The sequence below is a fragment of the Pyrgilauda ruficollis genome, unplaced genomic scaffold (assembly GCF_017590135.1).
Source record: "Pyrgilauda ruficollis isolate IOZ18807 unplaced genomic scaffold, ASM1759013v1 scaffold9, whole genome shotgun sequence".
Classification (NCBI taxonomy): Eukaryota; Metazoa; Chordata; class Aves; order Passeriformes; family Passeridae; genus Pyrgilauda; species Pyrgilauda ruficollis.
This window is the reverse complement of record NW_024531043.1, coordinates 12,901,255-12,928,051: the sequence shown is the minus strand read 5'-3', so window position 1 is coordinate 12,928,051 and position 26,797 is coordinate 12,901,255. Positions and strand designations below refer to the sequence as shown.

The window sequence follows — 26,797 nt, the reverse complement described above, 5'->3', positions numbered from 1 at the left end:
TGGACAGACAGAGCAGCAGCTCAGGAGTGGCAGCTCTGGCAGGACAGGGAGGTGTGCTGTGGGACATTGCACTTGGAGCAGGACCTGGACACTCTGGACAGGCTCAGCCCGGGATGAGCTCTGCTAAAACGTCTTCTGATAACACAGCACAAGTCAAAAGCTGCTGATGAACAGCAGTGACAACCCGCAGCAATAAACACTAGAGGGCTCGAAGGGTCCACACTGAACAAAGGAGCCTGGTGTCCCTCAGCTCAGCCCCTGGGGAGCTCCTGGGGACAGCGAGTGCCAGCCCCAGGCAGCTCTGCCAGCTCTCTGGGGACACCAGGGACACCGTGGGGCCACAGCAGGGCTCTGGCTGCAGGGCACAAATCTGCTTTGAAAATTCAGTCCAGTTCAGGAGCATTGAAACTCCCCCTGTCACAGGGTTCCTACTGAGTCTGTTCCATCCAACTTAAACAGCCCTGAGGTGCCAGAAGTGGCTGCAGGGACTTGGTAAATAACACTTTACTGGTCATTGGACCAATAAATCATTTGCAGTTGATAACACCCAAACATTTGGGTTGGAGAAGCCATTCCTCTGGAGCAGTGGCCCTTGGGACTGGGTGGGCACAGACCTGCAGCAGTGCTTTCATTTGTGACAAACTCACACAAACAAACTGCCAAAAAGTGTCACCACAACTCAGACTGCACTGCAGCTACCCCCCAAGGCACAAACACCCATTTTAAGTTATGGACTCAACACTTATTGATGCTGAGCTCTGGCTGTTTAGAAACAAAACTTGGAGTTAGTTTTGTTGGAGCTCTGCAGCTCTGATTTCCCACCTGGTGCTTTCTCCACCCACCAAAAGCCATCTGTCCCTGAAAGCAGCAATTCCAGCACCTCTGTCCTCCCAGGACACTGAGGTGCAAGGGCTGCATCCCACCACAGCCACAGCTGGCTGAAAACTGCCCTTTGAAAAAGACCTTTTTGCTTTTTCCTTCAGCTTAAACAAGACTGCAGTATGTGAATTTTTGCTATCCCTGTGCCTTTTGCAGAGGTAATACTATTAGATCTTATCACCTGGTGTGATTGTGAAATGGAAACACATCAGTGTGGCACCCTCAAGTGATTTTCTCTTTTAGTACATTCCCTGTGCCACTGTCCTGTTTGAATGGCAGGCAAACACCCAAATAACAAAAAATGCTTGAGTCTCTTCCTCCCCATTTCTGCTAGTGCTACAAAAGCAGATTTCCAACAGCACACTGTGCTTCATTAGCTCTTCCCTCGTGTATCTTCCTGTTTGCTTGACAAGAAACACAAAATGGAAGGATTTGTACATCAACCCTGGCAATTAAAAAATAAAATTAAAAAAAGACTGCATGCTTTGTGTTTTCCACCATCCTTGAAGATTCACTCTGCACTGAATGCAAGTCAAGCCCTGGCACTGTAATTAGCATCTCTGTCAGTGCAATAATAATTGTTTGGAGTCAGTCAGAGATGCTGCTGCACACAAACCTGTCAGGCTCTGTCAGGCTGGGCTCTGCTGCCTTTATCTCTGACAAACAGCTGCACTCTGGCCACAGCAGGGCAGGGGAGCACTGAAATGTCACTGCTGTCCTCTGTGGGTGTCCCCAGGAGCAGGGGCAGTGACACAGGAGCTGCAGGGAGCCTGGGGCTGCCACAGTGCTGCTGGTGGAGGAGCAGAGGGCTGTGTGCTGCTGAAACCCTGGCAGCTCAGGGGGCACCCAGCTCTGGGCACCCAGCTCTGGGCACCGAGCCTGGCACCACGGCTGCTGGCTAGGGCATGGCATGGCACTGCTCCTCAGGAGTGAGGCAGGGCATGGCCAGGGAAAGCTGTCAGACCTTGCCTTGTCCATCCAGCCTTCCCCAGCCACTCAGGTGGGCTGCCATGAACCAGTGGCACTGCCTTTGGCTTCTGCTCCCCTGCTCTCAGGCCTTCAGTGCAAGGCAGAATGAGAGAATGGAGACCATTAAAGGTGGAAAACCTTCAGTGCAAGGCAGAGGAGGGAATGGGGACATTCCAAGTGGAAATCAGGAGGGCATTGCACAGTGCAGCTGCTCACCACAGCAAGTATTTCAGTGTGACCACAGCAGCAGGGAACCATCCAGGCAGGAAAAGCCCTCCACCTCCACCAGCCCAGCCAAGGCCACCACTCACCTCCAAACCCCTCCAGGCACCCCAAGCCACCCCTGCCCTGGGCAGCTGTGCCACTCCTGACACCCCTGAGGGAGAAGAAGTTTTCCTGATCCCCAATCTGATCCCCCCTAGCACAACCTGAGGCCATCCCCTCCCCTTGAGGCCATCCCCTGCTGCCCTGCAGAGAACAGGCTCTGACACTGTGACACTCCACCTTGGGCCATTATAAAAACCTGCCCAGCAAAACACCAGCACAGGCAGCAAACACAAAAGCCTGAATCATTTCTGCAGCTTCAGCAGGGACACTGCTTTTCTAAGAAAGGCAGGAATAAGTACAAGTGTTATCTAAAGAGATTTTGGAAGTGCAGATTCATTTAACTCCATCCCTCCAGGTACTAGCAGGAAAAAAAAATGCAGCAGTCATAGGTGCACAATAAAAATAAATGTATTACTGCAAATCTTTAATCTTACTGAAGGCTGCAGGCCTGGAAGTGAATGAGTAATACCAAGCATTAGCTTGCTGAGAGGTAAAGAAGACTTAAAAATTAGTTTTCCAAGCCCTGATTTCAAGTTCACTGTTGTGCTCTGCAGACTTTCAGAGAACAACACCAAGTCCATATTATTTAGGATTATTCATCCATTTCTGGCTTTGTTCAGAAACAAAACCTAAGCCATGATGAGATGGTGAGGGGAAATAACCTTATTTTCTTTCCTGGTCACTTTGAACCACAGCAGGTCTTTTGAAAATCTTCCATTTATCCACCTCCTGAGCACCTGACAGCATTGCCTGCAGTCCTTGGAAAGGAAACCCACAGGTTTATGGCTGAGCTTTCAGTCTTTAAGACAATGATTTCATTTTCTTGAGCAGGAAACAGATAAATTTGTCCAGCTGCAGCACCCATCTTTGATACTGCAACCCTTCCAGTTCATGGCCTTTGTGAAGTTCATCTCCCTGCACACTGAGGAAATCCTTCCACGAGCTCCTGCAGCCCCTGGGGTTGGGTTTGGGTTTGTGTTTGTGTTTGTGCTGCAGAGCCCAGGGCTCAGAGCAGCCCCTGCAGCAGCAGCTCCTGCCCCAGCTCTGCTGACAGCCCAGACCTGCAGGAGCCCAGCTCCTGTCCCCTCAAACAGATCACTCACACAATTCTGAATTTATTCAAGCATTCCCTCCCGGGCTGTGTCCCTCCCCAGAGCAGTCTGCTCCCTGCAGGGAGGGCAGTGCAGGCAGAGCTCCATCCCAGGGCTCACCCTGCCTTCAGAGCCCACTGGGAGTCTCTGCTGGGGAGGACACAGAGTTAAATGGACCTGTGAACTTCCAGGGACAGGCTACTAACCCAGAAAAATTAGACTGCAAAATTCTCAATCAATTCTTCTCTCCCGTTTCTCATTATTTCTAACAGATCAGACAACAGAAAAGCTCTGCACTTCCAGATCAGTTTGGGGACTCGGTTTATTGCTCTATCATACACCTTTTACTACACTCAGCTGTGTAAGTGCACAAACTTTTACTGTTCAGTTTTATTTCTGTGGGTCTCTCCTTCCAGCATAGCTTCAGGAAAATCTAATGCCTCTGTAAACCCTGCCTGTGCCACGGCAGGTGAAGTCAACTTCTCAAGCTCAGAGAACAGCCCTGCCACGAAGCAGAAATGACAGGAGAGCTGAAAAATCCAACTACAAAAGCATATAAATAAAACATATTGCATGTTTTATTTGCTGGTGCAATAAGCATGTGATGACCCTGTGGCTCCACACCACCATGGGAGCAGCTTTGAGTCCTGGCTGTTGGCTGAACAAAGATTTCTCAGTCTGTTAGAGCAGGCTTTGTGAGTTATCTGCATCTTCTCATCACATGGTGTTTGTTGGGGTCTGGTCTCAGCCCCACTGCACTGCCATCAAAAGCAGCTTTTCATCCTGCTCTGATGACTTCAGGCCTGGCTGATCAGAAGCTGCTGTGCCCCAGCCCTGAGCTGCTGGACAAGATCAGCCTCAGGTTTCTCATTTTCTTAAACGGCCTTGTCATTTTCTGTCAGTGTTTCCAGCACAAGGCTGAACTTCCCCTGACTCTCCCAGGTCTATAGATAGCAATTCTAACATTGCTAACACCAAAGGGATTGTGCTGCACGTAGATCCCTGCAATGCAAGGTCAGACAAAAACAGTCTGATCATCTGCTCTGACCTGCAGGTGACACAGGCAGCAAACCTTCCAAAACCAGGCTGAGCCCAAGCAGGCTGAAGGTGTTGTGTTCCTGAAGCTGAAACCTGCTTCAGCTTGCTGCTGTGCCACTGCTGCCCAGTCTCTCATCCACAGCACACAAACTGTTAGCTGACTGTAAACCACAATGCAAATTAACTCTAAAAGCCCCTTTTTTTGTAGATTTAGCCAGTGAATGCTGGCTAGCCAGTCCCTGGAGCTTCTGCAGCTAGGAGACAGCAATAACCCCACACCATCACCTCTGCAGCTCCCAGGTCTGCTGCTGAGACTGTGAAAAAATCTCAATTCCATGATTCTGGTACTGAGATTGTGCTGCACCATAATAATGATAACAGCAAAAACCTTTCACAGCACTGCTTCCATTTGTGCCAGGCAATTGCTGTTTGCATTGGCACCCCAACTATCAAAGGCAGTGCACACAGAGCTGGCATTCCTCAGAGTTTGGTTTAGCACCACTCAGATTTGGGGGCTGGAAGTCTCCCACCATAAAGTGCATTTGGTGCATTCTGCCACTCACCTAAAGCTACCACTAAATTCTTTTTGAAGCCATGACATTGATTTAAAGAGGCTGTTCATGTATTGGTGTCATCTTTACAGTGAGCAAATCTCTGACTGGAAAAAAACATCAGTACAGAGAATGTTCATAGGAAATCTGTTCTGTGGAGGAAAGTCTGGAAGCACTCTGAAGAGCCAGTTTCATTAGAGAGAACAGCACCCTGAACACCAAGGGTGTTTAGCAGAGGTGCCTCAGCTGCACTCAAACCTGCACTGCAGGGCGTGAGCTGCTCCCTGGGAATCCTGAATTTGACAAATGCTCAAGGGTTCTGCTAAAGATACAGGCAAGGAGAAATATTTCTCCTCAAAAAAACCATCAAGTGCCTTTAAACAAGGAACAGAACTTCATGAAAAAAGTCTTTAAAGGAACCACAAATGCCATGAGCTGGAGGATTCTGGGCAGCTCCCTCTGCATTAAAGCTCAGCGTCTCTCCAGGTGCACACTGTGCAAGCCCACACTGCCAAAATCCCATCCCTCTGAGCCAAACTGCCTCCTGGTGCTCAGGGTTTTCTCCTGATTGCTCCAAGTTTAGTGGAATTTTAAACACTTTGCAACTGCGAATGCCCAGAAAAAAGCAATTCACTGAGAACCCCTAATTAGTCCCTGGAAAGCACAAAGGTACAGCCAAAAGCCTGAGTCCCTGTGCAATATTAAGAGAAGTGGAAATTGTAGGCTGCCACCAGAGATGGACAGAGGCACCAGGCAGAGAAGATAAATGAGATGAAACAGTCATAAAAACAATACTGAATAATCTGATGCCAGTTTTCAAGTTATTAAATAATAAGGCACAGATGTTAGAGTCACATTTTACTTTGCTTTCCATGTGCATTATGAATTATTTTGCACTTTTGCATTAGCACACATTAGGCAAAAAACTGTCTCTAATACATTAGAAATTCACTTCAGGAGGAGCTTCCCCCTCCTCAATCTGCTGACTGCTCATTTAATCACCAAATGGACAAGAGATCAAATCAACACTAAGGCCGTGCTAGCAAGTGACAAACCATCTCACTTCAGAAAATTATTAATCTTAGTGGCACAGTGCTTTACTGTGGGCTGTGATTTACTGAGCACACACCAACCCCAGGATGCTCAGATTCAGCTGGCTCTGGCTAAAGGCACACAGCTCCTGAAGGGAGGAAGCCCCCGGGTGCTGAGGGTTCCCTGCAGCACAGGAGCAGCTCTGCCGCAGAGCAGGCTGCTGAACGCCACACTGGAGCGTTGTCACCGGGCTGAGGTGCCTGTAAATCACCTTTTTGGGGAGAGATGGGGTGGTTAAAGACTGCCAGGATCAGGATCAGGGCACCTGCCTGCCCTGGCCCTGCTCTGGTGGCAGCAGAGCTGCAGCTGCAGCCCAGAGAGCCAAAGGCAGCTCCTCTCCCCTCTGAGGGCTGCAGGAGCCCCAGCTGGGACAGGATGAGGGTCAGGGGCTCTGCTGGGCTGCTCCAGGGACACTGCCCCAGTCTGGGACAGGATAAGGGTCAGGGACCCTGCTGGGCTGCTGCAGGGACACTGCCCCAGCTGGGACAGGATAAGGGTCAGGGGCTCTGCTGGGCTGCTCATGGAGCTGCAGGGACACTGCCCCAGCTGGGACAGGATAAGGGTCAGGGGCTCTGCTGGGCTCCTCCAGGGACACTGCCCCAGCTGGGACAGGATAGAGCTCACAGAATCACAGAATCACAGAATTTCTAGGTTGGAAGGGACCTTTAAGATCATCGAGTCCAACCCATGTTCTAACACCTCAACTAGGTCATGGCACCAAGTGCCACATCCAGTCTTTTTTTAAACACATCCAGGGATGGTGACTCCACCACCTCCCTGGGCAGATGATTCCAGTATTTGACCATTTGGCCCTGCTGGGGCTGCTCATGGAGCTGCAGGGACACTGCCCCAGCTGGGACAGGATAAGGGTCAGGGGCTCTGCTGGGCTGCTCCAGGGACTCTGCCCCAGCCTGGGAGCACTCCTGGTGCAGCTCACCCTGCCAGAGCAGAATTCAGAGCCACTCTGGCTGCTGGATGGTCCAGGCTCATCTGATGGATATTCTGCCATTTCCCATGCAATTAAAGCACTTTATTGCATAATTGAACTCTAAGTTTCTTTCATCCTTGACGCCTGTCAGGAACAAACACAGTAAATAAAGGGGGGAAATGAGTTTTACCTGCATTTTGTAGAAATCTGGACCAGTCAAATGTTTCACTGGGTGTAGTCTTAATTCCTGTGTAAAAAAAAGAGAGCCCCATGTTAAATGTGCCCTGGATGGCCGAGCTGTGGCTCCTGAAGGCTTCTGGAAGTCCAAAAAAGCAATATTTCTGCCAGGCACCCCGAATCCCCTCTGCAGCCCTCCCCACCCAGCAATGCCAGGCTCCTTCCACAGACAGCAGGCTGGAATTCACTGGGAAATTCTGTACAACCACCCATTGAACTTCTTCAGCAACACAACCCTGCTAAACTTAAAAAATCTAAAACTACACCCAGGATAACATCACCTGAGGGAGCAAAAGAGATCCAGGGCAGCTGGGACACAGAGCCCTCAACATTAAAGGAAGTAAATTAGATTTATACACAAATTAAATATTAATCTGTCCTGAATATTAATGTACTTGTTTTTCCTTATGCTAAAGATTAATTATTTTAATGAGGAAACTATTTTATTAATTTAGTTAATCACTTATTTAACTATTACCCCTCAAGAGCCTTAAATATAAACTAAACATGGGCTGAACAGACTTCACAATGAGTTATTTCAACAGCACAGGCTGGAAAAGAATGTTACCTTCTTTGAAAGTGAAATACACAAAACGGAATGAGTTTTGGAATCCACAGAGAGTTATTTTTAATTAAATAAATTGGGAAATGAAGTGATCACACCTAAAATAGCGAGCTGTGCTCCCTGGACTCAGTGATGTACCTCGGGTGGGCTGTGTGGCTCTCATGGGTGGGGAGCTCACCCCGGAGCATTCAAAGGAATTTGGGGCTCCCGAAAAGAACTGCCCACCCTGGAGCCTTGTGAGCCCCTGGGGCAATCCCAGAGCTGCCCCCAGCGTGGCCTTCAGCCTCCTGCTGCAGGCAGTGGGGAACTGGGAAAGCGCCGAGCATGGGGAGAGGGGCTGGAACTGAGCCCAGGTAATGGCACTGGGGAACAGAGCCCAGCCCAGCTCAGCAGAGCCCAGCTCAGCCCAGCTCAGCTCAGGGGAGCAGGGCTGGAACTGTGCCCAGGTAATGGCACTGGGGAACAGAGCCCAGCCCAGCCCAGCAGAGCCCAGCTCAGCTCAGCTCAGCTCAGCTCAGCTCAGCTCAGCTCAGCTCAGCTCAGCTCAGCTCAGCTCAGCTCAGCTCAGCTCAGCTCAGCTCAGCTCAGCTCAGCTCAGCTCAGCTCAGCTCAGCTCAGCTCAGCTCAGCTCAGCTCAGCTCAGCTCAGCTCAGCTCAGCTCAGCTCAGCTCAGCTCAGCTCAGCTCAGCTCAGCTCAGCTCAGCTCAGCTCAGCTCAGCTCAGCTCAGCTCAGCTCAGCTCAGCTCAGCTCAGCTCAGCTCAGCTCAGCTCAGCTCAGCTCAGCTCAGCTCAGCTCAGCTCAGCTCAGCTCAGCTCAGCTCAGCTCAGCTCAGCTCAGCTCAGCTCAGCTCAGCTCAGCTCAGCTCAGCTCAGCTCAGCTCAGCTCAGCTCAGCTCAGCTCAGCTCAGCTCAGCTCAGCTCAGCTCAGCTCAGCTCAGCTCAGCTCAGCTCAGCTCAGCTCAGCTCAGCTCAGCTCAGCTCAGCTCAGCTCAGCTCAGCTCAGCTCAGCTCAGCTCAGCTCAGCTCAGCTCAGCTCAGCCCAGCCCAGCCCAGCCCAGTCCAGCTCAGCTCAGCCCAGCCCAGGGCACACAGCTGGAGGCAGCAGCCACAGGAATGTCAGAAACGGGATGGATCCAGCAGGATCTCAAAGTCTCACCTTGACTTTGGACATAGATTTTCTTCCTGGCGTCTGGCTTTAAAGAGAAGGAGAGGAAAAAAACTTTCTGAGTTCAACGTAAAAATATCTGCTCAATCTTCAAAAAAACCCCAAAAACACAATAAAGAGCAACAAAACACATGTCAGTGTGACTTTCTTTTGACTATTAAAAATCAAAACTTACTATTAGATACATTAAATAACTCCAAAGGGCAACAATGTCATTTATATTTACCGTGTCCATTTACAGTACCAATGAATCAATTTTGCAATAAACACAATTGCCAAGTTAGTACAAATATTAATTTTTTAGTTCGTCTCTCTATCCTTTCTTATGATCATGACCCTGTTTTTCTGGAATAAAACAAATCTCAGCTGTCTAGCTGAAAATCAGCTCCAGTTCCCAAAAAGCTGCGGGTCTTGGAAGGCTGGTTTTGAAAATCCAGTTTATATTTATGCATAATACAATTTATAAACATATCAGTTTCAGAAACTGCTGTCAAATATAAAGGCTTGCCTAGACTGGAAAACTGGTGCCTGGTAGCTATTGCAGAACCTTCACAAACAAAAATTGCAAAGTAAATTACCTTAAAATAGCTGTAGTAAAAGAGATAATTACCACACTCCAAAATCACTCCTGAAGTGCTGTTATTTAATTTAGGTGATTAAAGAAGCAATTTCCTATTTCAATATCTTCCTATAACTCCAACTATGGATTTGTGGAATACATTTTTTTTTTTTTAAATGAAGAGAAAATCAATTCAGAAACAAACTTCAATTCTTGAACCAGTCAGCTCACGAAATAGGAAGCCACAGAAGTGATTTTTTGTTTTTTTAAATTGCAGAGATTTTGGTTTTCCCTGTTGTTCCTTTGTGGCTGCCCTCAGTCCCCTGCCCAGGCACTGCAGTTACTAAAAATGAACTGGGGAAAGAAACTGGGAGAAAAGAGGACACTTAAAAAGTCATCTCCAAGCAGCTCACAGATGGGAAGGAGGTGGTTGCTGAGAATCAGGGTGAACAGTGTCACCAAAATTGCACAAAAAAGCAGCAAATCCACATGGCAATGAAGTGGGGGAGAAAGAAACAACTCTGTGCTACACTGGGAGCCTGGGGATATTCCATGGACTTCAGCTTCCTTGAGCTTTTGTGTTCAAAGGATTAAAAAACACTAAAAATAGTTTAACCCGTCATTACATCATTTTATCACTTAACAGCGGACCTTCTCTCACTAACATTTTGAATTAGCCAGCATGACAAAAATGCTAAAATTCTAAAAACCCCCTGCAAGCAATGGGACAGCACTGCGAGCTGAGGCAGCTCCAGAGTTAACTCTGCAGAGAAAGTGAGCAAAACAGAGAAAAACTGCAAAAAGGAGGGGGAAAGCAGGGGTCACGCACCCCGAAAACACCAAGTTTCACAAGAATTCAGGTTCAGCAGCTTTGCTCCTGCCCTGCAGGACCCCAGAGGGCTCAGGGGAGCAAATCCAGCCTGGAGGTTCCAAAAGGAAACCCAGAGCACTGGGACAGGGCCCAGGGATGTGCTCACTGATCCGTTTTCTCTTGTGCTCTTTATTTTAAATGGGATGAGCAGAATGCAAAATGAAATTGAATGCTGATAAAAGTGGCTCAGGCAATTCTTCTGCTCCAGTTTTATGCTCCTGCAACAAAACACTGACCACAAGCACGAGATCCTTTACAGTGCTTCAAACCCACCCAGAGTACAGATGGTTACAAGGGCTGGATTACTTCACAATTAAGGGTAATTTACCCAATGAAACAGAAGAGAATTTGTTGAAGAGACAGCCTTTGGGTGCAGTGCAGTGGGTTGCCTGTTTGCAGTGTAAATTCTCAGGTGGCAACCTGAACTAAGGAAGCCCCACTGCAGGAGCAGGGCAGTTCAGAGCAGAGCGAGATAATTCATAAAAACCACGAATTTCCCCGGAGCTGCGGTGGAAGGATGTGCTCCTGCTCCTCCCTGCCTGCAAGCAGAGCTGCTCTGAGCCTTCCCAGAGAGCAGCAGCTCGAAGCCTCAGCAGCTGGGCCCAGCAGCAGCTGGATTGAATTTGGGATGGGGCAGGTCTGCCCCAGCTCCCTGCCTGCCACGCACCCCACAGCACGGCATCAGTCCCACGGGCCCCAGGCAAAAGTGCTCAGGTAGCATCAAAGCCTGGCACTTAAAAGCATTTGGGGTGCTGATTCTGAAAGCATTTCAAAGCTCAGTTTTGTTTCTTCGCCTTACACTCTGTTACTTTTGTCCTTTTCTTGCTTCATATCTCTGACAGAAGCTGTGCCCTTTCCCTTTTACCCATCGTGAGGTTCATTGTGGTAACTATTAAAACCAAATCACATTTGTAAAATAAAATACCAAATCCCATGTCTGCTCACGTATCCTCTTAATGCAAACAGATTTTAAAATCAATTAATGCTGAAATAAGGGGTTGTACATCCTCCTGCTGGGCTGTGCAAGCTCCACTCTCAGTGATTATTTCTGAGGCAAGAGTGCATTAATGGTTACACCACGATGCAAGCTAGAACTGAAGAGGTGCCAGGCACTTTGTTTCAACTCCTTGCATTAATTGTCAGCTGCAGCTGGTGCTCCCCAGGGCGAGGTGAGGGGAGCCAACACCTCCCTGCAGGAGGGGGGTCCTGCCTTGCTGGTTTCACCCCAAATGGGTCCTGCTCACCCTCACTGATCTGCAGTTCAGCACACAAAATCTAATTTACCCCTGCAGCTCACCCTAAGAACTTCATTCTATTTCCAGGTTGACAAAACAAGCATTTTCAAGTTATATTTCTAAATTCTGTATTGTAACTAATGCTGTCTGGAGGAATTTTGTCAATGTAAAGTTTAGTGAATGATGCCAAAAGAAACAATTTGGCATCAGGAGAGACTCGGTAACAACAAATGATTTAAATGTTACAGAGAAACATTTCCTAAAGCGCTCCACACTCTCTACAATAACCCAGCTTTCAACGGCAGAGCTCTGGCTGTTCACCAGCACGAAATGCTGTCTCTGAAAGGACAAGCAGGGCTGGGAACAATGCAGATTACTGCAGTTCTCCACACTATTTAGGGCACATTTCAGAGCATGCATGTCTGTAACACAGTAAGCATCCCCATCCCACAAACATACCCACTCTGCTGCTGCCAGCTCCTTCATTTCCACGGTGAAAGCCACTGCAAACCTGGTTAAAGGCACAAAAATAGTTGGGATCATCTGCTTAAAGTGTTTAAACAGGAAGAGTACTTCAGAAAAAAAAACCTTGATAAGAACTAAGATCAGAGGCTTACAAAGCTGATCCAGCTGAAGGACAGAAAGCTGGCTTTCCCCTCGCTCCAGCAGAAACCCTGCTTAAACCAGCAGCAGCTCCCGAGGCTTTGCACCCAGAGCTCTGGGGAAGGTGAAGTGAGGATTCCCCAGAGAGGAACCCCAAACACCAGGGACAGCTGTCAGGGAAAGCCACAGCTGCAGCAGGAGCCTGGCTCTGCTGCCCCTGCCCACTGCAGGAGCCTTTGAGCTGCCCCTGCTGCCAGGCTGGGCTGGGGCACCCCCAGGGCCACTGTCTGCACCCCAGTGCCATCCACATGCACGCTTCAGACCTCGCCCTGTAGCCATGATATTTCACAAAAAATCCTTTGCTAGGGTTTTTCTCCTATTCTGGCTGAGAAGCCTCAGAAAAGGAATGTAAACAATTAACAGTCTGATGGCTGTGGGATGTGCTCTGGGCATTGTTCACCAACAGGGGCATCTTCCATTGCTCCATGTGAATTATTTCTACTTAATAACCAACCAAAGATGCAGCTGTATTGGACTCTGAGAGTCACGAGCTTTTGTTATCATTCCTGTCCTTCCCAGCCTTCTGATAAATCCTTTTCTCTCTATTCTTTTAGTATAGTTTTCATATAGCATTTTAGTATAATATATATCATAATATAATAAATCAGCCTTCTGAAACATGGAGTCAAGATTCTCATCTTTTCCCACTTCCTGGCACCCTGGAAGACCACCTTATCCCCCAGGGTTCCCACAGCTTCAGGAGTGACAAACCCTAATTCAGATGGGGATTTCAGACCTCTCCTGGGCTTCTCACAGCTTCAGGAGTGACAAACCCTAATTCAGATGGGGATTTCAGACCTCTCCTGGGGTTCCACAGCTTCAGGAGTCACAAAGCCTAATTCAGATGGGGATTTCAGACCTCTCCCGGGGTTCCACAGCTTCAGGAGTGACAAACCCTAATTCAGATGGGGATTTCAGACCTCTCCTGGGCTTCTCACAGCTTCAGGAGTCACAAAGCCTGGGAAGGAGTGCTGGGCTGTCCCTGGGCAGCCCTGCAGGGACAGCAGAGCCCCGGGCAGTGTGACAGGAGCAGTTCCCATTCCTGGCTGTCCCAGGAAAAGGTGATTTCCAAACACATGGACAGCCAGGTTACCCTGAGTGGAGCTGGGTGAAACAGAAGCTGTGGGAGATGTTTTCCTGCAGAGTTAGTGAAGAGCCCTGCTCAGGGGAGATCCCAAGGACAGGCTGGATTTTAAATGAAGTTGTAAATTGTCCTGGAGCACAAACACAGGTTTGGATGCTCTGAAATGGAACTTCAGTGGAGCCACAAATGGGGCCATTTCTGGAGCCCCTCAGTCCTGTGCAAAACAATGTTTGAATGGCTCCTTCACACCAGACACTTCTGCTGAGCAAAACTGCTTTACCTCCTTGTGGAGACATTGAATGTAAAAGAGAGGTTATCACACACCCCACTGATGGGTCAGTGCTTCTTTTTCATGTGGTTTCTGAAATGTTTCTGTCCTGGGCCAAGCCTCTGACACCTTAAAGGTCCCAGATAAAGCACCACAGGACAGAGCTTCTCCACTGGAGATGTGGTGTCACAATTTGATCATGTCACAATCACCACAACCATTAATTAGAATTCCCATAAATGCTGAATTATAGCTCCTACTCTTGCTTGTTGAAGCAAACCTTGTTCCCCTACATTTGTTTTGCAGGATCTGCCCCCCAATGAGTGTCACACACACAGCCTGACAGCTTTAAGGTTATTAAAGCCCCTGCAAATGCTTGCTTTGTCAAGTTGCACGTGCTCCCTCCCCACGTTCTGCAATTATCCTTTCAATACATCACATTAACAAGCATAAAAAGATGTCACTTCTAAGTCTACAAAATACTGTTCAATAGGAAAAAAAAAATACCCTAGAGGGGTACAAGCAGCATTTAGAGGGATTTGATTAAAAATGAAACACTCATAAGGCTCGACAGTGTTCAATAGTTTGTTTTATGGAATGTGGTGGGATATTGTACTGGACAAGTAATCTACAATTCATGATGCTTTCTGCTTAGAGCCCTGCAATCAATAAAGGAAAAAAAAATCAATGTTTCTTTTAATAACTCTGCAATGAATAACACCAGTGATGCTACTGGAGAAGAGGTACATCCAGAACAACCCCCAGAAAAATGAGATGCTTTTCCTGTAGCAGAGACAATATTGTAAACTGCACAGGGATGTCGTGATACATTTTGAAATAACATAGATAATTCAAGCTATTAAGGCATACCTCAGGTTCCCAACTCAACACCATCAGAAAACATTCAGTAAAGCAGTTTTTGTATTAGCTGTATTGGTGACAGAAGATATTTTAAACAGAGATGGATCAAATGGACACAGAGATTGTTTCTATGTATTTCTCATTTTGCACACTGCAGAAATCCATCTGACACATTAGGTATCTTTTTCCTTTCCTTCAGACCTGTTTAAAGAACAACTTCTGATTATTTGATAACAAAAGTAAACAAGTACATAAATTTTTTCCTGAGTGGAACCTTAAGTTGCTTTCAGCTCCAAGCCACACTGAGACACAAGAACATGCCCTAATGATTTTTCAATGAGTGTGATTAAGTGCTGCCTTTAAAATCTGTTTACTTACCACATTTTATAGGGGATTACAGACAGAGCAGCACATCTCTGCCAGCGTTCAGTGAGCCAATAACAGCTGGGAAATAGAGTGGTATCAGCAAGGCTGAACCAGGAGACAGATCCTGCCTGCCCAAAACCCATCCTGCTCTGGGTCTGCAACAACAAAAAGGTTTCCTCCCCCACCACGGCCGTGAGCAAACACTGCTGAAGTCAACAAACCTTTGGATCAGTCAGGAGAAAACTTCTTTGCTGGGGATGTTGAAACTATGAAGCATGCTCAGAAGTCTTGTTAGTTTTAGTAATTTCCTCTGGTTTATGATCAGTTCTTGGTCTACGTTTGATGACTACACTGGCATGTCATGAGAGCTTTCCAGACTTAAAACACCTGAAAACACTCCCCTGTCATTTCCCCTAAAAACTGAGAAAATTTGCTTAAAGGCTTTTTTTCCGTCTCTGTTTCTTTGCTCATGGGGCCAGGGACAGGATCAAATTAGCAGGGGAAAAAAATAAAAGAATAAAAGAAAAAAATCTGCTTGTGCCAGAGGGATCCACTTTTCAAGCAGGCATTCTGTCAACAAGCTGTGTGTGAGGAGCAGGGAAACCCAAAACAAGCAGGCTGCACACAGGCTGCATTTTCTGATCAAACTGCTGCACTTCCACCACTGAACCACAAATAACATTAAAGACCACAAGGATTTCAGGCAGCCCAGCCTCTGCCTGCTGGCCTGCACACCCTCCAGTGGCTCCCAGTGAGGATGGAAAACTTCCCAACAGATCTGCCCCACCAAAATGCAATTTCCTGTCAGACACCTTCAGCCCTGCTCTCACCTGGCTTTCTCCAGCACTGCTCCCATTACCTGGCGTTTCTCTTTACATTTCACATCTTCATTGACATCTGTCCCACCAAAGATGACTCCAAAAGGAATTCTGCTCCCTGCAAAGCAATGACAACTTGGCCAGTGTGTCCACGTAATGACCAGGCGTGAAAAAGGACATTGATAACAATGAATCACCAATCTGAGCAAAACTCTTTGAAAAGGAAACCTGAATTTTAATTTTTTTAGCACCCCACGCAATAACTATGCACTTTGACAGGACACCAAACCAAATGGGAAACAAAGTTTGTTGATAAAGATAGAAAATGCACCATAGATTTCACATTTGTGTGTGAAAGTTAAGTGAGCTGTGAGATCAGGATTTATTAGCATTGCTAATTTCCTCATTACTAAAATGAGAGAGCAAGCAAAAAGAATGAAAGACTAATTACCATCCTGGCTACTTGGAGAATTTCCTTGGCATTTGTTGATGTTCTACTCTAATGTTTGCAGGTGGAGGGAATTAATGTGCACTATCTCAGCCCCACTGCCTCTGATCTCCCAGAGACAGGCTGTCTGCAACACCACATAAAACATTCACTGCCTCTTCAATAAATTTAGAAGTGAATAATTATTATGTCATCCAGTACGTGTGTTGATCCTGTAAACAGAATTTCCAGGAGGAGACCAAACAGATCAATAGTGTGGCAGCACTGGTAGTGCAATCTCTAAATTTCTAAATGTTCCAGGACTCTAAACATTCCAGGAATGTTCTCTGAATCCCTTTTTTCCTCCCAGAAGTCTGCAATAACCTTTACACTTTAATCACCTCAGCAATCTTACTATCACTGTCCTGCCCTTCAGAGATTTTTGGTTTCTTTTTCTTTCAGTCACTGCAGATACATTTAGAACAGTGTAACTGATTTATTTAAATTCCTGGGGTTTTGTGAAGTGTCAGGCTTTACAGGTCACTTGGGACTTTGAAAAGGTAACAGCAACAGCATTCAGGCATTGCCATGGAAGTTAAACTGCAGTAAAATCTTACTCCAATAAACAGTTAAAATTCAACTTTATCCTTTGTTCCTCAGCAAAAATCCCCCCCAAAAAAAAACCCAAAAAAGACAGTGCTCAGACTTTCCATAAGCCTCCTCCAAACCAATTCAAGCTCTTGTCACAAAACCACTCATCTCTGTGTTCCAGCAAGCCTTAACCCCTGTGTGAGCACAGCCCATTTCACAGACTTATTTTGTATTTGTGTTTCAGGTCCCTGCTGAAATCAGAGCCCCTCTGGAACACAAGAAACCCGGGCAGGGCAGACAGCACAGCTCAGGCTGTCTGCAATCCCAGGACAAAGGGGGGCACTGCTGAAGCCCCAGCCAGGGAGCAGAAGTGGCCCTGGCAGCAGTGGGAATTCCAGAGCTCCGTTCCAGCCCCCAGGTTCCTGTGACACTCCCAGCTCCCAGCTCAGGATGCACACTTGCAGTTCCAGCAGGTGCCTGCCTGTAATTCCTGTAATTCCCAGTGCTTCCAGTGTATCATTAGTGGCAGGCTGAAACCTGGTTCCACGTGGCTAGAGAGAATAGAGGATTTTATTATTTGTCTGATAACATCCTGTCTCCGACAGTTTAGCTGACAGGAATGGCATTTCACGTCGGAAAACCCTGACTCATTTTTGAGCAGAAAAATCAAATTAGCCTCCCTGCTTTCTTCCATTTGAGCCCAGCTCTACTCAGCCAAGCCATTGTCCTCTGAAAGAACACATTTGCTGAAAGGATCCTGATGTTAATGTAATGCTCTCATCCTGATGGACTTAAAGTACTTAATTATCAGAAGCACTATGTGGTTTAAAAGTACATTTATTTAGCTCTCTATCAGATCTCCCATTGAGAGGGGTTTTTAGCATTTCTGAACGTTTGCTGAAGTGGATAAACAGAGTGAGGATATTCTCTGTGGGTTTACACATTTCCAGCCATTTGTGACAGTGAGGATTCACTCTCTTCCCTGGCAGGACTTTCCTGGCAGGTATTTTTATTGCAAAGCAGAAGGAGGATTACCTTGCAGCAGTCTGCCTGCTTTATAGAGGTGAATGGCCAGGGCTGCATCAAACTTGTCTGAGGAGGTCAGGTTTGCTACTTCAGCTGGACTTTCATACATGAAAGCATCTTTAAGGACACAGATGTGACCTGCAGCATGTAGATGATTCCTTCATCATGGGAACAAACAGAAAAAGAATAAAGAAGTCACTATTAGTGTTATAGGCACACCAGTGTACAAAGCTAACTTAATCAAAACGTTTTTCCTTAAACTTTGCTCTGACTTCCAACTTGATGCCGTCTTTGTTCAAGCAACCAGGAGCTGTTCACAAGGCTGGTTTTTTTTTTTTTTCCTGGAAGACATTTGTTATCTTCACCACTGTGAAGCCACAGGCACGCTTCCAAGCAAGGTAACCCTGCATGGGCCAAGCCTGAGCAACACAGCTTCCAAAAACCAGATAAAATGAAGCAAGCCCAGGACCCTTCCTGACTCAACTTATTATCTGAAACCCTCCTTTTGAAGGCAGGTGTCAGAATTTTTGTGTCAGAATTTTTGTGTCAGACCTCGCTCTCAGAGATTCTCAGCCCCTTGTTCTGCAGACAGGACACAAGTGAAGAAAGCACAAACATGTCCAGCTAGTCAATGCCACTAAAAATGCAGAACATCAAAAATGAATGCATCAAGAAAGCCAGAGAGCTGAAATGAGTTCCCCTTCTGTTTGATGGTGGGTTTAATTGCTTCTTGTCTCAGCTCACCCATTTATGAACCAGGCAAAGGATAATTGAAGTATAAGCAAATACACAATTACACAAACACCTTCACAGCCTGCTTTAAAAATCTCAGTTCCAAAAAGAAAAAAACAACAAATCCAGCAACAAACCCCTGCCAGTCAGCTTAGCCATCACCTTTACATGCAGAGGTTCTCACATGAAAACACTGCTGCAAAGGCAGCCAAGGATTGATTGATTGATTGATTGATTGATTACAGACAGCCTCACTCCTCCCCTGACACCAGAACCAGCTGTCAATGCTCCCAGGAACATCAGCCAGAGCCACACAGCAGCAAATTGTGTCTGCTGACAAGGAGTTTGCATTGCCAGGATCACAAACTCACCACAAGAACCTTCTCTGCTTATCCCGTATTGTGGCAGCTGATTGATTTCTCATTGTGTGTTAATTGTGCTGGCATTAAAATCCTGCTAGCTCATTGACTGCCTGGATCATGTCAGCTTTCATTTCCTCACTATTGCACAGCCTCCCAAGAAATGTGATTTTCTGTCCTGCAGAAGTTAGTCATCCTGCAGAAACTGGTGCTAAAAGTGCTGTGAAATGCCTGGAGGCCGTGGAAGGAACGTGCTAGCATGTGTCAGACAGAGCTCCGTGGCACAACATATGGCGCTGGGTTTGTTCCTAAAAAGAAAACCCAAAAAGAAACCCCTTTCATTCCACTGTTCGAAACAAGACCAATCGATTATGGTAAATGCTAATAAATAATAAAACACAGCCACATTTTAAGCTCCTTACTGATGCTGCTGAGCAATTCCTCCCAGCAGCTGCCCCAGGAGCTGGTTCCAAGCACCTGCCTTGCTCCTGAAAGAGGCTCTCCATTTGTATCACAGCACTGATGCCCAAATCTCCCAGCTGTGGAGGGAAAATCTCCTGGGCAAATCCTTGGGATGCTCCTGCGTGCACTCCGTAATTTCACAGGTGCTCATTAAATGGTCTGAAAGGATTTTTTTCTCCCATCAGTATTCCAATTACCATAAATCACTATCATGTACAAGCAATATGTTTGCATATTACAATTCATTTGAAAATAACTCTCTCGGGACATCAGGAATCAAGAAACTCAGCCAGTAATTCCAATCCAAAGTGGGTTTTTTTTTGAAATAGAGCAGGGATGACTGCTTCTCCTGCACATTTTCCAGAGCTCCAGCCTCCCTGGGGAACGACAGCTGCTTCTGCAGGAAACAGAGAGGGACTCCCTCAAGTGTTCCAAGGCTCAGAGATTGTGCATTACCTCTACAACTCCCATTCTTTGTTTTTTAACAGATTTTTATTCTACTCAGGAGCACGTAAAAATATTTGCAGACATCTTTAGAAGGAAAAATAAGCAAATCTTCCCAGAATAATTCAAATTCCCAGATTTAAAGAGGCCTTGAGCCCCTAAACATTCCATTGGGTTTGAGATCATTAATCACAACCCTCAAATGATGCATCTATGCAAATACACGTGTGTAGAACTGAGTTATTGGGTAGCATTTAAGTGCTGAAATTTACAGCGTTATTTTCATATTTTCTAAATGGCTTTTCATCCTTACAGCCAAAAAAAGCAGACTGATTTTCACACATATGCTGTTACCAAGGAACACGATCAGGGAGTGCTGCAAAGTTACTGCAGGGGATTTTTTTGGGAAGGCTGATCTGTGAGTGAAGCCCCAGATGTCCCTGGAGGAAGGCAAGGCAGAGGGGACACATCACCCAGATCTCTCCTGCTCCTGGCAAACGCCTGTCCACGTTATTCTGCCATTTCATGAACAAATGCCTCGTGAATGAGAAATAAAAATTAACCCAGCTCCCGCAGTCTGGGGATCGAAGACAACACTGGAAATGCCAAATCTCGAGGCTACATTTTCTCTCTATCACAGCTCTTAATACAGGAGATAATTCCCAAGTGTCCCAACAAACCCTGCATGTTGCTGGGATCTAGAACTGGCCTTGCCACATTCTTCCCTTCTGCTGAAACTCTCGTGGAAGCCAATGCCATGACTTGGGGAAATAACATTTCTAAAGTGGAGTTGAGCTGTCAGCTCCCAGATTTCGGGTGTTTTTCTCAGCAGAAAGCATCAGGGGGAAGTCCAGCCATTCAATAAATGTGGAAGAGCATTTTTAGAAGTACATTATACTGCCACTGCTTACTCTGATATTTATACACACCTGAGTATTGGACAAAGTATTTCCCAGTCCCTCTCATTTCAGCATTCAGGAAATTAATTTCTCTCTTTTTTGGTACATTTTTTCTATTCTTTGGAAATCACAAAGCTTGTAAGTGAAACTTTCAAGAGTGTTCTCTGGATCTCCACTGTGTGCAGAGACCTTGCTAAAAGGTACAAACCTTTTCTGACACATCTTCACTTTGAGATTTCTATACAAAAAACATTTTTCTCCAACTCATCTATGAAACACCAAGCGATGTTTTACAATGTTTAATTTTTTATTCCCTACATAATTGATCACTGCTTCTCACTTCTCCTGGCTAGCAGTCTCCCCTCCTTCAGCATGAATCTGCAGTTCACAGGTTTGCATTTAAGGAAACAGTTTTAGAGTTGCAAACACAGCCTGGCTGATGAGAAGGCACAGGAGTTAAAAGTGTGCTTATTTCTAAGGTATCATGGCTGTGAAACTTGCTCTGTTTTCAGTGATGTCTTCCTTTCAGAAACATTTACGTTCTAAATTTCAACTGATACCGATTTAATGGAATTACTTGTAGACAAAGAATGTTTGATTTCCAAAAAGCTCCTGGTAGGTGGATACACTGACACTTCTTGAATGGCACAAAATAGGCTTCATCCAAAAATATTAATTATCTCTTTCCCTCAGCTGTCTGTTCTGCACAGCAGCTGTGCACCAACTACTGTTAAATGTATATGGCACAATTCAGAGCTTGTTAAGGGAGCAGAGTCGTCCCACTGCCTCTCAGAAACTTGGCCAGACCTGAATACTCACAATTCCCACTGAAGCTCATCAAATTACACGAGTTGAAACCCTGCCTGATCTCCTGTTTTCTTTGTAAATGATCTTATTTTTTCAGAATTGTTAAAACAACATGTCCTTCGCTTCATTTCCCTCCCAAGCTTCTCCTTGAAGCAACACAGAGAAATTGCATTGGCATGAGTGAACGATGAATAAAGTTCACTGTGACCCACAGAAATTGAAAATGTGAGCGAGGATGGGGACCAGCTCCTCCTGTCTCTGTGTTCTGAAGTCAGTAACTGAGCTTTGGAAGGAGCAAAGAACTCTGCAAAGCTTAAACCCGTGTCACAAACAGTTCTTGCAGTGCAAGCCTGGTGCTACTGAGGGCAGCCCCTGTCAGCGATGGATCTCATGCCAAGGTGCAGATCAACAGCTGGCCTGAAGGTCCCTGCTCTGGGAATGGCCACACAGCCAGCAGGGATGTCCCAGCAGGATGTCCCAGCCTGGGCAGGGATGTCCCAGCAGGGATGCCCCAGCAGGGAGGTGCAGGAGCTCCCACAGCTGCCCTGAGGACAGGAGGATCCCCTGCCCTGGGAGTGTTCCCCTGTGGGATTCCAACACTGGCACACAGGGTAAAACAAAATAGCAGAAACGTTTGGATTACTGAATTACTCCAGTAAATGTCTAAGCTCAAAACCAATTGTCCAGAGGAATGATAAGCACCGTTGGATTTGTGGTTTTAATTCTCTTGCAGCTGATTACCTGGAGATTTACAGAATGGCTGTCTCAACTGGCCAGTTAATGAGAGCCAAAACAATTTCTCCCTCTCCAAAAACATTTACATATTGGCAAAACAGTTAATCTAAATCTTTCTAATTAACCTATTAATTCCAGATTTCTATTCCTCCTTACTCCCAAGTAACAAAAGATGAACAAAACATTTCAAGGGGCAGGGAAGAGTAATTTCTTTTCTTCCTTGACAGCCTCTTTGATCTCATTTCTAAGGGTGAACAATGGCAGCCTAAGCACAGACTTTTGCTGAGTGCTGTATTTATTCATTGCTCATGTTTTTTAAGGTGATTAAAGATGATGCACACCAATAGGAAGAAAGCCCACAGCACATTCATTATACCACTTGTTTTAGCAAGTTGATTTTTAGCCAAATTAGATTCTGGTACCTTTGTCACCGCTTACTTTAAACTCAGGAAATGAGGATCTTATTTATGAAAAGATGAAGCAGTTATTGGAAGAGCTGTAATACCATAAACAGAGCACACACTGTGATATTAAGCCATAAAATTAATCTGTGCTGGCAAGTGTTCAACCCGGAGCCAACGTCATTGTTTCATTTATATTTAACCAAAAGTTCAACATTTTTAAAAAAATGAACAAAACTCCCTAAGCACGCACACAGCCACAGCTGAGGGCAAATATTAATTGGAATATGTATTTTATGTGCATTAACATACATGACACAGAGTTTACCACGTGCACACAAACTCAGGTGTGGCAGATTAGTGTTAGAAGTGACACAGCCAAGCCTTTGGCCACACACAGAGGTTTTGTGGGGTTTTTTAACAGCATAAACTCTTAAGAAAACCAGTATTGGATAGAAATATCTGCACAGGATGTTTTAGTGATGACCTGCCTACCCTTTTAGTCTGGAAGATGGACTTCATTGCTAGCTAATACTCTTTACTTTTTCCCTGATCAGAATTTTCTTTCCCCGAAGGCTCATTTATATTATTTCAATAAATATCATTTACAGCAGGTGATAAGAGAGGAACTGAACACGACACAAGTTACTCTCAAACTTCTTCTGCTGGAATCCTTTGCCCAGCTTTATGGTGAACGTGAATTAAATTTATCTTTCATTATTTTCTTGCTGTTTGAAGGTCTGTGGGCCTGAGAAAGCAGGGTCCACTTTGTGTAAGGAATTCCTACACTTTGGATAAGGAATTCCTACATTTTGTGTGAGGAATTCCCACACTTTGTGTAAGGAATTCCCACACTTTGTGTGAGGAATTCCCACACTTTGTGTGAGGAATTCCCACACTTTGTGTGAGGAATTCCCACACTTTGGATAAGGAATTCCCACACTTTGGGTAAGGAATTCCCACACTTTGTGTGAGGAATTCCCACACTTTGTGTAAGGAATTCCCACAATTGTGTGAGGAGCTCCCAGGCAGCAGCAGGATGCTGCAGTGGGTGGCTGTGCTGGGCACAGGGCACTGGAGATGTGCTCAGCCACTGTACCTCACATATTCACTAGCAATATCTGTAATTAAAAGAGTTTGATATAACATATCAGCGTTTGTTTTTCTGGCATATTCAGACTTATTTTAACTAGAAACAATGCAAAACTGCTTTCCACTAGATTAACTCCGAACAGCTCCAGTCTAAATGTATGTCTGACTTCCCTCAAAGTGGAATTGAAGAAAAAGGTAAGTAAATATTTAATTTGTAAAGGTAAATAACCTTATAGAGGAAAGATGAGCAGTGATGTGCCCAACAATAACTAGCCTTGTACTACCCAGTGAGAGCAAAGGGTAAGACACGAAAGGAAATGCAGAATGCCACAGGAACTTTGCTGGAACATACAGGCATAAAAAGAAATATATATATGTATATATATATACACACACACATAAAGAATTTACTTGTTTTGGCTCAAAATTTTAGTAACATTTATTGTTTTATAATGGCAAAACCTTCAGCCTTGTCTGGAGTTTCTATCCCCAGTGCCTGGGTGACTGGCAGGACCAGCAGATAGGTCCTACCAGCACCTTAGACACCAGAGCAGCCCTGCAGAAGTCTAAGGCTGCACTTGGTGTGACACAAGCAGCGTGAAACCTTAACATCTCAGGATGCTTCTAGGCATAACATCACATCTGAGATAATGCACAGATCAAGGCCAGGGAAAACTTGTAATAGCAGAATATCCCGAGAGATTCATCCAAAGATGAACAACTAAACTATAGACAACTTTAAGATAAGCTGAAACCAAATCATTATTTTGGGCCTCAAGAGGACGAAACCATTGGGGAAATTGCTGCATTTTTATAGTGACTTATTTTTGTAATAGCTGACACGTAGTGAAGCCCCAGCAGCAATGCTCTCAGCCACGTCCCTTTCCCACGTCACAGAAAAAGCTAAACGGGGACATCAGGAGCATTTCTGCTGTTCTGTTCGCCCGTGTGATTTCCCAGCACTGCATCCCCAGAGAGCGCACGGCGCAGCCGGAGCAGCTCTGGCACTGCCCTGCTGCCCATGGCACTGCCCTGCCACCCTTGGCACTGCCCTGCTGCCCGTGGCACTTCCCTGCTGCCCCGGCACTGCCCTGCTGCCCGTGGCACTGCCCTGCTGCCCCTGGCACTGCCCTGGCGGCCGTGGAGCCGCCGCCGTGCGCCAGCGCCGGGCGCGCATGGCGGGCTCGGAGCGCAGCGCATCCTTCCCATCGCCGCACTCACCGGATCCTGGCGGCCGTGGTGGCGTTGCCGGTCTGTGCCCGCAGACACGCCAGCAGCAGCAGCCTCATAGCGGCCGCTCCGCTCCGCCCGCCGCCGCCGCCTCACCTGCCCGCGGTCCCGGAAACGGCGCTGCGGAGCGGGGCCGGAGCGGCCGCGGCCCCGAGCCACCCACCCGGGCGGGGATGGGCCGGCCTTGCCAGGCGCTCCCGGGCACAGGGCACCTGGCTACCGGGATGCCTTCCCAGCCCTCTGGACAGCGCCGTGTGCCCTCGTCACGCAGGCACTGAGATGACCTGCTCGGATCGCGGCCGGGGAACGTTAATCCAAAGGCCTCCCCAGGGCAGCATCACAGCCTCTGCCTCCTGATGCCACCCAGGGGGTGCCTCGTGCTCGGTGCAGGAACACCGTTAGGAAAAAATCTAAATGTGGGTAGGATGCCAAGCACCAGAACAGCCAGAGGAATGTGCTAGTCCGAAGAGTAAGGCAATGGGATGGTCAAAGAGCACTCCCAGCATCAGGAAGGTCACAAAACGAAGCGGAACCACAGGTGTGTGAGACCAGGGAAAAGGCATGAAACCACAGCAACAGGCAGAACCCAAAGATACAACAAAACGGGGAAGAAAAAAGAACAAGCGTGAACTCCCAATGAAGAAAACGATATCCCAAAGCAGCAAGTCAGTCTTCGGGATAAATTATGGCCAGAACAGCTGAGTGGGGCAGCAGGCAGGAAAGTGAGAGGCCAGTGTGGGGAGTCCCCTGGGAGATGAACAGGGAACAGGTGACTGATGGTAGAGACGCACCTGAACGTGTTCCAACATCTTGTAAAAGTATTGAGAACAGGTGCAGGACGTTGGTGGTGATGAGAAGGAGGCTGATCGGACAGAAAACTCACTTTTTTGCTTATAACCAGGTCTGATTGCCTGATGTAATTCACCATGGGGTCACATAGATGCCAGCTTCTCCAAAGGCTGGGAAGACAGAGAAAAGTGGTCTTCAAAAACCCGTAGCACCTCATTGTTCAAATTTCACTGTCAGGTAGACAGAGAAAAAATACGCCACATGCAGAGAAACATTGAATTAATCTATTTTTGAAACAGTACTTCTTCCAATAATGTGTGGATTTCTGAGGCTAACAGGTGTTTTGAAATGGAGGGTTCAGAAGTGATAAAAACACACACTGGAGTGGGTTCTAGCAAACTGTAAACATTTTGGTAGGCAGGCTCATGTTTTGCTAACAAATCTCAATGCTCAGAGCTGTGTTAACTGCATCTCACTGAGTTATTCCTTAGATTCACTACAACATTCTTTAGACCGCTTCAAACTCCAGTGGAACTAAAAATTTTGGCTGCAAGCTTGAAGAGCAGCACATTTTTCAGAAATGCTAAAAATGGAGTAAATGCTAATCTAAGGGTAGGCAGAACCAAACCATTGGTTCTAGAATGGTTTTGTCACCGTTCTAGAAGTGTTTCTGGCATGAAATCCCACTCCTGCTGAGATGTGGAGGGCTTTTGTCAGCCTGGCCAGGACTCCAGCCTTGGAGCGGCCCGTGGGGAGCACATTTGGGCTCCTCAGCTGTCACAGAGCTGGAGGTGTCACACGGGTGCCTTTCAGCTGGTGCCAGGGTGTCCAGGTGACACATCCAGGTGTGCCACACCAGCAGCTCTGGCAGTGCGTGCCCAGAGCAGCCTGTGTACCCCAAACTGGAGGCTCTGCAGGGGCACCCTGCAGCAGGGTATCTGCCTGCGGCTCAGAAAGCCACGTTTTGGGTTAGCAAAGCTGTCCAACACGTTTAGTGTGCAACACAAAGGAGAAAAAATGCAAACATTAAAGTAAGACAAAGCCAGCTCCGTGAGAAATGAGGAAACTCAACCAGTCGTCTGAGAGATAAAGAGGAAATAAAGGAAACATTCAAAGAGATCTTAACATGTTATCACAATTTCTGGTAACTCTGGCTTTATGCTATAGAGGCTTTGACTGAAACAATAACCTGGAGATGTTCAGCATTGTGTTTGAGAACATGGACATGCATGCATG

The 26,797-nt window shown here is 46.5% G+C and overlaps 1 protein-coding gene across 1 annotated transcript in view; it reads right to left on the bottom strand.

The window, feature by feature from the left end:
• GLT1D1 (glycosyltransferase 1 domain containing 1) overlaps positions 1 to 24,831 on the bottom strand; it is a 39,439-nt gene extending 14,608 nt beyond the window's left edge. The window contains exons 1-6 of the mRNA XM_041488835.1: positions 24,764 to 24,831; positions 17,621 to 17,769; positions 15,580 to 15,685; positions 11,967 to 12,018; positions 8,834 to 8,870; positions 7,066 to 7,122 (exon numbers count right to left, since the gene is read on the bottom strand). Of these exons, the coding sequence (XP_041344769.1) occupies positions 7,066 to 7,122; positions 8,834 to 8,870; positions 11,967 to 12,018; positions 15,580 to 15,685; positions 17,621 to 17,769; positions 24,764 to 24,831 (469 nt within the window). The remainder of the gene's footprint in view (positions 1 to 7,065; positions 7,123 to 8,833; positions 8,871 to 11,966; positions 12,019 to 15,579; positions 15,686 to 17,620; positions 17,770 to 24,763) is intronic.
• Between the last annotated feature and the right edge of the window lie 1,966 nt (positions 24,832 to 26,797).